The 12,089-nt window shown below is 37.5% G+C and overlaps 1 protein-coding gene across 12 annotated transcripts in view; it reads left to right on the plus strand.

Annotated features, from left to right (window-relative positions):
• Window positions 1-12,089, plus strand: part of COG6 (component of oligomeric golgi complex 6) — a 279,030-nt gene that overhangs the window by 11,928 nt on the left and 255,013 nt on the right. For all 12 annotated transcript variants that reach the window (XR_009516828.1, XR_009516824.1, XR_009516823.1 and 9 more), the window contains 6 exons: window positions 1,487-1,598; window positions 1,963-2,045; window positions 2,423-2,493; window positions 5,669-5,762; window positions 10,519-10,647; window positions 10,726-10,817. Coding sequence is in view for 4 of the 12 variants with exons in the window: in XM_059996097.1 (XP_059852080.1) it covers window positions 1,487-1,598; window positions 1,963-2,045; window positions 2,423-2,493; window positions 5,669-5,762; window positions 10,519-10,647; window positions 10,726-10,817 (581 nt within the window). In the remaining 8 variants the exon portion in view is untranslated. The remainder of the gene's footprint in view (window positions 1-1,486; window positions 1,599-1,962; window positions 2,046-2,422; window positions 2,494-5,668; window positions 5,763-10,518; window positions 10,648-10,725; window positions 10,818-12,089) is intronic.

Here is a 12,089-nt window from a genome sequence, read left to right on the forward strand (position 1 = left end):
GTGGGGTTTTTTTTCAGTTAATACGTACTGCAGTCCTACACAGTCCATGGTGGGTTGAATCCTCTGGTGCAGAGGGCTGGCTGTAAAGTTGAATCTGGCTGGTGCAGATTTTCCATTGCACAGGGCAAGGGGTTGGGGGCTGGGGTCGGCGTCCCTGACCCCCGTGTTGTTCAAGGGTCAACTGTACTAGATTTAGTTAAAGCAAAATGAACCAATAAAGCGATGAATTTTCCGTTGTGCGTGATAAATTGACTATAAAGATCCAAAAGAAACTCTCAAAACGTTTTCATTGAAATGGTTAATTTGTATAGTCTCAAGGAATTTTATGAAGTGTTAAAATTGCTTTAAATCCTGTATGATAACAATTTGACCTTTATCTAAAAATATAAAACAAAACCTGTTTAGGTAACTTTTAGATATCAGTATCAGTATTAATATGATGATTAAGGACATAGGCTATTTAAATCTGTATAAATTTAATTAGGTGATTTACATTATTTGAGAAAAACAGAACATTACTGCCACCTGGAGGACCTTTCCTTTCTAACCTTCTATGTCATTCAGCAGGGCATTTGACTGAATTTAAAACCTCACAACTCGAGTGCAAACAAAGATGGCATGCATTGTACTGTCTGTTCAGATAGGGTTAATGTTTATCTTTGTTCAGTTTCATTTGAATATTGGTAGATTGTAGAATATCACTGCCCTGTGAATACTACTAGTGAAACACTTATAATTTTATTTATATATCTTCACATCTAAGATCTAGAAGGCAGGGATGTTGAATTTCTGCTCTTGTAGTTTGTATTCCTGACTTGCCCTTAGATGGGACCCTGCTCAGTCCTCCAGGTCCCTGCAGACTATAGAGTGTGCCTTTTGCTAATTGTCAGCTAGTCTAGATAGGTTGCATTCGGATAGTATAATTGAAAAGACTTTTTTTTTTATTATCGTATGCAGAAAAAGTGGGGAAGGGAGAGTGGAAGAGTGATTTTTTTTGATTTAATGAGGGATTACTAAATGAATTCTTGACTACTATTTCTAACCTAAAATAAAAAAATAATGGACCTGATTTTTGGTGGTTGTGTACTTCATGTGCAAGCTTCAAAGGCTTAGGGTTTTTTTAGTGACTGAGAAGAAATTAACTGGCATATTTCTCTTCTGTAAGATAACTTTGTTTTCAAGAGGCAAACTGTGCAAGTACACCTAAGTGGCTAAGGATTGTAATACCCGGACCATTCATGAACGTACTTCTTCTTCTGCTTAATGATTAATCATTTTACTGTGGCTTCTACTGAACAATATCAGCCAGTTTTATCACCTACGTGCCTGATGGGCTTCTAATATTTGAGGCAGAAATAAGGCTTTTGAAGATACTGAGACTCTTCCACACCTTTGTTTTAAAAGTTATGTCAGATGTAACTTGTTTTAAAGCTATGCAGATGCATAGTGTGCTTGATTTTTTGTTGCCTTTTTTAAAATATTACAGTCAAACATTAGAAATAAGAGCGCAAGTTGCAGATGCCTTCTTATCCAAGTTCCAGCTGACTTCTGACGAAATGAGTCTTCTCCGAGGTACAAGAGAAGGACCTATCACTGAGGTATTTTGCTTTCTGTTAAAATCACTTAAAGCATAGCAGTTACAGATGTTATAGAGAAATCACTCTTTTTTTAAGGCTTTATTTTACCACCTAAAATTTTTTTTGATTTAAAAATGTTTTTAAATTTAGCAATTAAGGTGCATATTTTAAATTACCTTATTTTTCAAAGCAATACATATACTATTTTTTGGTTGTTTTTAGAAGTCAAAGAGTACAACATGGCTTACAAAGAAAACCTACATCACCTATCCCACTCCTTCCCATCTCTAAGTCCTTTGGCAACCATTTTCAATCTTGTTAATTGCTTCTTTTGTAAATTCTGTATTCTAGATCTATAGTTAAAAAATATGCTTTAATTTTAAAGGATTTTTTCAAGGCATTGGGAAGAGTAAAACAGATTCATAATGATGTCAAAGTTCTCTTGCGTACAAACCAACAAACAGCAGGGTGAGTAGTCTTTTCAGTTCATGATTGTGTTACCTTTTATATTTCCAAAATTTAACGATTTTCTAGGTTCTTCAAGTATATGACATTATGACATTTTGTGAAATAGAAGTTTAATCTTTATGTATCTTTGGATAAGGAGAAAGTTATACCCTGATACGTTTAGAGTAAAACAGCAGTTGGGTATCTAAGTGATGGTGTTAAACTTGGCGACATTTAATTATAAACATTTACTGAAAAATTCCGCAAGATGATAAAAAGTTAATAGGCTATAACCAAATCACTCTGTAATTAAATAAAGTGATTAGGTTCTTAGATGTATTCAATAGCTATTGGCTAAAACTTTTTAATAAATTATAATAAACCTTTAATGTTTTTAGTTTAGAAATTATGGAACAGATGGCCTTGCTTCAAGAAACATCTTATGAAAGACTTTACCGGTGGGCTCAAAGTAGGTGATTTCTTTTATGCAGTCTAGATTCATGAATATTAGTGTTTGATTTTGTTATTTCACTTAGTCTTTATTTGATATCATTTTGATCTTAGTAATCAAAAACTATTTTTAAAAAGAAAAACTTTATATTTGAACATATTGTCTTTGTATCTGTCTCATAAACATCTATCATTTAAGCACTGTCTATGATTAAGGATGGGAATAAAAAAATAAAGTCAGTATTTCTGCCCCAGATTATCTTAAAGTTGATTAGACATCTCTTGTTATTTACATGACATGTTATTTGCATATAGTAGTTACTACAACTATAATAAATGGTGAGTTTTTCTATTACGGCTGTAACAAATTTAACACAATCTTAATGGCTTAAAATAACACAAATTTATTATTTTATAGTTCTGTAGTCAGAAATCACCATGCTAAAATTAAAATGTGGGCAGGGCTGCATTCATTTCTGGAGGCTCTAAGGAGTAGTCTGTTTCCTTGCTCATTCAGTTTGTTGGCATAACTAGTTCTTTGAGTCTGAGGACTGAGCTCTGAGTTGCCTTGCTGGCTGTCACTGAGGGTCTTTCCCAGCTTCTAGAGGCTGTCTGCATTCTTTGGCTTGTGGCCCCTTCCTCCATCTTCGAAGCCAGTAATGGGTAGATGGAGTCACTTTCTCACTTTGAATCTCTTCTGCCTCTTCTTCCATCTCATATCTCTAACTCTTCTGCTAGCCTTTTTTACTTTTAAGACCTATATGATTATCTTGGACCCACTTGGGTTATCTGGGAAAATGTCCCTATTTTAAGGTCTGTCACCTTAATTCCATCTGCAAAGTCCCTTTTGCCACGTAAGATGGCATATTCACAGGTTTCAGGGATTAGGGATCTTTGGAGGACCATTATTTTGCCTATCACAAATGGTTTATTTGCTTTAGATTTGCTTTAAAATATTTCAGTAGTCTGTTCATAGAATTGCCTGTTAAAAACAAAGTAGTTAAGACTTCAAGAATGGAACATGTGCACAGGATATTTTAATAGATGTTACCAGCTGACTGTTGGAAGGAGTTGGGATTAAATCCAGTTAACCAGTATACTTGTACTTGACTGTGAAAAACCTTATGTGTTTCAGATGATTTACTCTTTATCTCCAAAATTTCTTTCTTTTTTTTTTTTAATGTTTATTTATGTACGTATGTATGGCTGTGTTGAGTCTTCGTTGCTGCACGCGGGCTTTCCCTAGTTGTGGCGAGCAGGAGCTACTCTTCATTGCAGTGCACGGGCTTCTCATTGCGGTGGTTTCTCTTGTTGCGGAGCACGGGCTCTAGGTGCGCGGGCTTCAGTAGTTGTGGCTCGCGGGCTCTAGAGCGTAGGCTTAGTATTGTGGTGCACGGGCTCAGTTGCCCCATGGCATGTGGGCTTTTCCCGGACCAGGGATCGAACCTGCGTCCCCTGCATTGGCGGGCAGATTCTTATCCACTGCGCTACCAGGGAAGCCCCAAAACTTGTTTCTTTTTCTACTTCTCTTGTTTGCACTGTTTACTCCTATTTGGAGTATGGTCTGGCTTTCCCTTCTTTATATCCAAATCCTACCTCGGTCTTCAAAGTCAGGCTTAGGTTCTACATCTTCCTGGAACTCTCCACAACTACATTAAATCATAGTGGCTTTTCCCATCTCTGAACACTAACTACTGAATATATTTATTTGGTATTCAATAATTTACTACTCTAACATAACTTAACTTTTCATATATGTATGTCTTAGCTCTCCAGTTAGATTTCTGTTTTCATAAAGGCAAGGACATTGCCTCATATTTCTTTGTGCTCCCATGACGTCTAACATGGAAGTTCCAAACTGACATTCTGACTCCTAAGGACACTGGAGTCACCGTAAGATAGCTCCAGTCCCATACTCGTGTATGTTTTTCTCAGTCAGTGTGTGCCAGAAAAATATACTGCTAGCGTGAGGTCCTCATACTCCCAAAGGTTGGGAACTTCTGAACATGCTCTGAGTTTTTTGAGCAGAGAAGACATTTAATAAGTATTTTATAGATAGGATAGTAAAATAAAGGACATATTGGTGTACAGATTTTTTAAACAGTTTAAAATCTAAACAATTTTGAAATTATAATCTTAATACTATATATTAGTTACCCATATAAACATTTTAGCAAACTCCTTGAAGATTGCTCCCAAGGTAAGGAACTGGTAATATATGTTTAGTACTCCCTTCCCTCCTTGACATTGCCATGTGTATAGCAGTTATTTAGTGCACGTTTGTTCATTGACTGGTTTCTTCAGAACTGTAGTTTTTTATTATAATAAAATATGTGGGGACTTCCCTGGTGGCGCAGTGGTTAAGAATCTGCCTGCCAATGCAGGGGACACGGGTCTGAGCCCTGGTCCGGGAAGATCCCACATGCCGTGGAGCAACTAAGCCCGTGAGCCACAACTACTGAGCCAGTGCTCAAGAGCCCGGAAGGCACAATTGCTGAGCCCGTGCGCCACAACCACTGAGCCCGCGTGCTGCAACTGCTGAGGCCCGCGCGCCTAGAGCCCGTGCTCCGCAACAAGAGAAGCCACCGCAATGAGAAGCCCGCGCACCGCAACAAAGAGTAGTCCCCGCTTGCTGCAGCTAGAGAAAGCCCGCGCGCAGCAACAAAAGCCCAACACACCCCCCCCCCAAAAAAAATACATATGTATATGTATATATATATATATATGGTATACCAGATAGCAGATGTGGTCATTTGAAGTTATGTAGGTATTTAACCTTACATTTTTAGTTTGACAGCATGAACTAGTTTTTGATTGGCATGTTCTCTAGGCTTTTCCAAGCTTTTTTTTTTTTTTTTTTTTTTTGCGGTACGCGGGCCTCTCATTGTGGTGGCCTCTCCCGTTGCGGAGTACAGGCTCCGGATGCACAGGCTCAGCGGCCATGGCTCACGGGCCCAGCCGCTCTGTGGCATGTGGGATCTTCCCGGACCAGGGCACGAACCCGTGTCCCCTGAATCAGCAGACGGACTCTCAACCACTGCGCCACCAGGGAGCCCCCCAAGCATTTTTTTAATACAGTATTTAGACTCTGGCTGTACAACAGACATAATAAGGTACTTATTAATTGTACTTTAACAAGTGTTATAATGTTATAATGATTAGATAACACAATAAGTGTTATAATGATTTTTCAGGTGAATGCAGAGCATTGACACAAGAATCATGTGACATATCTCCAGTACTGACTCAGGCAATGGAAGCCCTGCAGGATAGACCTGTCTTATATAAGTGAGTGACTTTTTCCTAATTAAAAAAAAGACTTACTTTTTCCTCGATAATTTACATTGACTTTCAGTATTATCAAATTCACATACAATAGTGTGAGCAATATAATAATTTACAGTGATATTTTTATCTCATCTCGGTACCATTAGGGCATCAGCTTATTTGCATATTATTACTTGCTGTAGAATGCAACATGGAGATGAAAACCAAGGCGTCCGTGTATCTAGACTACCTCTTATTTGTGTACAGGCTAAGGGCTTTTCCCCAATCTGTCATCTCGTTAACGACCTAGGAATTGTATGTAACTAAAACTCCTGTATCAACCCTGCCCTGGAGAGAAGGTCGAATAGACTGACAAATAATAATTGCCCAGAGATGAAAAAAGAAAATTTAAAATTAGAATTCCATCAGTAGGACTTAAGAAAGAAAGAGTTCAGGTATTTGATCCTGTAAGTTATGTCAGCCAAGCGCTATGTGATAATGCTTTGGATAAGAACTTTATGCACTATTAACTTATAAATTTTTTATTATTCTGTATTTTTTCCTTTACTTTTCATATAAAATAGAAGTAAATACCTTTTTACTTTTAATGCCTGAAATAGTATGGAAATAGGAAGACCAAGTGGGGAGTTAAAATTCAGGAAACAGAAAGCCAGGGGACTCCTGCATAGGCATCAGTCCTGCCCTGAGCCATGCCTTTCATATGCTTACGTATTTTTAGAGGATTTCCTTCTTACTCTGTTTTCTGACTGGAACATTGCTTGTCCTGTAATAAGGTTCCAGAACACAAATGCTGGACAGCTACATAAAATAATAACATCCCAGTGCTACTTACTGAGTACTCACTATGTGTTAAGCACAGTTCTAAGTGCAGCAGACTTAACATCAATAAAACATTGCCTTCAAATTGCTTTGTTTTATTGAACAAATAGACAAATCCACTTTAATGAATACATTAATTGCTTTTCTAAAAGTCAAGTCTCAAGTGCTCAAGTCTCAAGTGCTCAAGTCTCAAGTAGTCTGTGGTGAGGAAGGGGGTGAATATTAGAGGAAATTCCCCTCAGGAAGTAGGTATGAAATGACTTCTTAAGGTGATAAGCATTTCCCAGGACGAAAAGGGAGGAGAGAAGATCCCAGGTTGAGGGAAAAGCTGGTGCAAAGGTGTGGATTGAGGAGGAATATGTACCTTTAGGAAACTGCGACAGCTTGCCCTCGCGGTTGGGTTAGTAGCAAGAGCTGGATCATAATAGCCCTGCGTGTTGTGCCGGTGCCTGTGATAAGCTGATGTTTTCACTCTTGACCACCAGCGCAGCAGATCTTATCGACTTCGAAATTTCTTTCCCAGCTTTTTCACTGTAAGCTATTGGTGTTTGATTCTGAGAGTCTTTTGGTACTTAAAACATTTGGCGTTTGTTTAATAATGTGTAACATTGACCACAGATTCATAATTGTTCACAAGGTTAATCTTTTTTAAAAAATGCCTTTGTCTGTTTTGGGCATCTGAGAAGGTCAGCTGACTTCTACTATATAAACATATTTTTTCTAAATTTTGATTCTCGATCAACACTTGGAAAGGACCAATATTGCATAATGGTTTGAAAGGTGGGCTCTGAGTTAGAGTTTTTGATGAACCCATGCACCTTTATAAGCTTCAGTTTCCTTGAGCTGTAAAATGAGGATAAAAATAGTGCCTGTCTTGCCAGGTTGTTGGGAAGATTAAATTAGAATGTTCCCATAAGGTGTTTACCATAATGCTTTGCTCATCACAAAATATTAGCTATTATTTCTATTTTGAAAGGAGATAAACTGGAAAGTTTTCAGCTAAAGAGAAGTGTATTTAAGGCCTGCGCGACAGTAAGGCAAAATGCTTGAAAGACAAAGAATAGAACTAAAATAGGCAAAGATTTATCTCCAAAGGACACACGGGATGGGGGCAGTAGTGCAGTATGGAAGGTTGTAAGAAGCATTTGCGGGTTGAATGGGGAAGAGGGAGGATTTTAGTGACAGTTAAGTACCACAACATGAATGCTAAGAAAGAGAAAATGGTCCTTTCATCTTAAGTAATCACCTGTTTCCAAAAGTGGTGGTTTCTTTAAATTTAGGGAAAACTTAATAGTGTATCATGTTAACCACCAGATGGCACTATATGAACTTGATTTAAGTGATGTGTGAAGGCTTCACTGTTCATTATTGTGTCTCACGTGTGTAAGTATCACGTACAAGAAAATGTCAGTTATTGAAGTCTTTGGGGAAAGTTGCCATACTCAGTTTTTCTTAGGTATTATATAACCGAATGCTAATGCATTATTGACTTTTAGTAAATCAAGTACAGAAGTTTCTTCAAAAAAAATTTATTACAAGTAGAAATGAACAAATTGATGTTGTCTTCTTTCCATTCGTAAACCTTCAGCATATAAATTATTAAAGAACATAGTAATGTGTACAATGCTGATCTTTCTTCATTTTTTTATTTATTGCATTTCTTAGGTTTCTACACTATTTTATCTTTTAATTCTTTTTTGGACAAATTTTTTCATCTTTTAATTTGCTGTTTGACCAGAATTTTTCTTTTTCTACTATGGCTAGATACAAAAAAATGGAGATTTAAATTTTTATTTTAACTAGAGGCATTTTAGAATATTTACGTAATTTTAACAGTCACCTTTGTAAAGCTACATTTTCAGTTTTTGACCTTTGTTGGAAGAGAATCCGTTTTGGTCAAAGAAATTTTCTTCTGTCTCTGGGAAAAGATGTTTCGTGTCTTCAGGTATCTTTGAAGGTTCCTTTTAACTCATGCTGTTCTTCAAATTATATCTATTGCAGGAAAATAAGCATTAATATTGTTTATATGTTATAGTAAACAGATTCTAGTGTTAGGCTTTTTAAATCGCCCCTCCCCCATTAAAAATGCCAGTGGATTCACTGGTTTCTAATATAACTTGTGGTCACAGTGAATAGTCCTAGAAACAGAAGTTACATTGTTTCTGTTTATTACATAGCCATTTGGGTCCAGAGGGTGAAAATTAGTTTTACATATTTAAAAAGTTAAAAGTTTGTGAATTTTGTGCTGTCATAAGGAGTCGTCTGATCACAAGTCATTTCATGGACTTGATGATCATTTAAAGCAGGGGTCCCCAACCCCCGGGCCGCAGACCAGTAGGGGTCCTCGGCCTGTTAGGAACCGGGCCGCACAGCAGGAGGTGAGCGCTGAGCCAGGGAAGCTTCATCTGCGGCTCCCCGTCGCCCCCATCGCTTGCATTACAGCCTGAGCCATCCCCCCCCACCCTTCTGTGGAAGAATTGTCTTCCACGAAACGGGTCCCTGGTGCCAAAAAGGTTGGGGACCGCTGATTTAAAGGAATGCATTCTTTACCCTGAACATTTATGATTTGAGAATATGAGGCAAAAAATAGAAATAAGCATTTTGGTTCTAATTTATTTTAAAAAATAGAAAGTGAATGCAAGGCAATTGTGTACTTTAGCAACACTTAGCTTGATACTGCGTTTTCATCTTGACGTATATATCTGGTATGTCACTGCAGGGAATTTCAAAACCATTTCTTTTTAACCAAAACCAAAAAACCACAAACAACCATGATCTGATTACTAGTGAACAGTCCTCTAAAAAGGTTCAGAGTCCTAAAAATTCACAGCTATTGATTACTTCACTACACTTTGATTTAAAAATATTCCGTCTTCCAGCTTTCCTATGTTAAAAAAAAATGTGGGTTTTTCATTAAATCAGTAGCATATTAAAGAAAGCAGTATAGCCTAAGAAATTCTTCTGGAAACCTTTGGGGAATTTTGATAACTTTTATTTATATGCAAGGTAATGAAATAATTCTCAACATTTAGTAGAGTACTGTTTAGGGATTTAAAAGTTAATTGGTCTAGAATTCGCTGACATCGGACTATGAAAAAAATACTTTGTTTTCCTATGTACTTTTAAAATAGAACTTTCAGTTGGGCATCGGGTGGGGATAATGGGAAACAAAGGCTGATTCCAGTCGAAGAAACAGGTACTGTTGGTAACTCTAAGCCATCCTATAATTTGATCCCAAATTGTCTGATTCTTTCATTCAAAGCTTTTCTTTCCTACAAATTCCTCACCTTCAAAAGTCCATTTTTTTTTCCCAACCATAATTGATAACTTGTAAATATATGTAAAAGTATTTGCTCTGTATGCATAGTTGGTCAGTAAATTTAAGGAACATATGTTTAACATTGGAGTCAAAATAAGCTTTTAAATATTAATAGTATATTTTGGACAAATTTTGATGGTAAATTTTGATAATATTGAATAAATATAAATGAGAATTTTTTAATGTAGAAGGAAAAGTCTTATATTTTGGATGGCAGAGTTCTAACTGTAACTAGCCTCTGAGAACTGGGTATTAGGCCTTATGTGTGCAGTGGAACATCATGTTTTGGGCAAGGGGGGCACTGAAACCTGAAGAGTCCCGGATTTCCACCTTGTCTTGATTTTTACTTTTACCAAATCCCCTGCTCTATCCCTTATTGCCACTGCCTCTGGTACTGATTCCAAATCCCAGCATTCTTTCTTAGGCATAAAAAGATGCACCTTTAGGTTGAATTATCATTATGATAAAGTTATTTCATAAATATTTTTTGTTGTTTAAAACAGTATTGCTTGAGAGAATTGTGTAAAAAAGCTTTAGATATCTTAGAAAGTGCATGAATACTTTGATGTAACCATTAGGATGAAAAGCAACTGTTTGTTAATAACTTGTTTCTTCTAGGTATACCTTAGATGAGTTTGGAACAGCTAGAAGAAGTACAGTTGTTCGTGGATTTATCGATGCTCTTACAAGAGGGGGCCCAGGAGGTACACCTAGACCCATTGAAATGCACTCCCATGACCCTTTGAGGTATAGTAGTCAGACAGTATTGGAGTATTTGATGTTTTTCTGAAGGAAATCTTTACTAACATTTAGTTTTTTCATTAGATATGTAGGAGATATGTTGGCTTGGCTCCATCAGGCTACTGCTTCTGAAAAAGAACACCTTGAAGCTCTCTTAAAGCATGTAACTACACAAGGTGGGTCCTCTGATTGTTACCACTCATGCCTAGATCTAGTAAATCACGCAGGACTTCTCTGTTTCTGTTTTCTTCATGGAGATAAACTCTTCACACTAGGTGATTTAATAAGCATCCTAATTAATCTTCCTGTCTCTAGTTTCCCCCTTTTTCTGCTGATAGACTTTCTTTTCCGTCACTTTTATTTTGTCACACAACTGATCACATTTTTATACTGGACCCTTGGGACCTTTTCTTGTAAGCCTAGACCCCTCTGCTTCACTTTTAAGGCATCTCTGGAGTGCCTGGCCTACATTATCTCAGCCACCATCCTTTAAAGGCAAAAGGTGATGTTCTCTTCATTTTATCTTGAGTACACAGGCTCAGTCAGTGACTGGCCTAAGGTCGTTAAGCTACTACTTCTTTCATTTCTACTATCCAGCCCCTTTTGTCATTCTCATGTGACTCTTCTAAAGTTTTTTGAATAATTACCTATGTACTGGGACTTCCCTGGTGGTCCGGTGGTAAAGAATCTGCCTTCTAGTGCAGGGGACGCAGGTTTGATCCCTGATCGGGGAACTAAGATCCCACATGCTGCGGGGCAACTAAGCCCGTGCACCACAACTAGAGAGCCTGCGTGCCGCAAAATACAGAGCCCATGCGCCCTGGAGCCTGTGCGCCACAACTAGAGAGAAGCCTGCAGGCTGCAATGAAGAGCCTGTGCGTCGCAACAAAAGATCCTGCATGCCTCAATGAAGACCCAGCGTGCCGCAACTAAGACCTGATGCAGCCAAATAAATAAATAATAAATAATTAGCTATGTACTAAATGTACCTAAAATTTTGGTCTTTATTTCAAAGAAGAAAAATGATTATTTTTGAGTTGCAAACGTCTGTTTACAGAATTTCAAATCTTCTTAGTTGTGACTACCTTAAGATGCCTGTTGTAGAAGGGGTTAGTAGATAATTAAGATGCTCTGGCTTTGCTAGGAAGTGAAGAGAGATATTGTGACTGGTATCACTTACCTATTTTGAATAGCTCAGCCCCACGTCATCCTGGTTCAGCACGTCATCTGCAGGAGAGGCTAGTATACGAATGGGTGCAGGACTTAACCTCTTCGTTTTTAACTCTTCGATATTGAGATTAGATTCAGCATATATGATAGGTTGGCACAAAGTCTGCACTTTTTAAAGTTGTTTTCTGTTATGCTAATTACCCAGTTTAAAAGAATGTATTTGTTAAAAGATGTAGGAAAATTTACATGAGAGGTAACATTAAGAAGTGGGAAGAAAA

Source organism: Delphinus delphis, chromosome 18 (assembly GCF_949987515.2).
Source record: "Delphinus delphis chromosome 18, mDelDel1.2, whole genome shotgun sequence".
NCBI classification, from domain to species: Eukaryota; Metazoa; Chordata; class Mammalia; order Artiodactyla; family Delphinidae; genus Delphinus; species Delphinus delphis.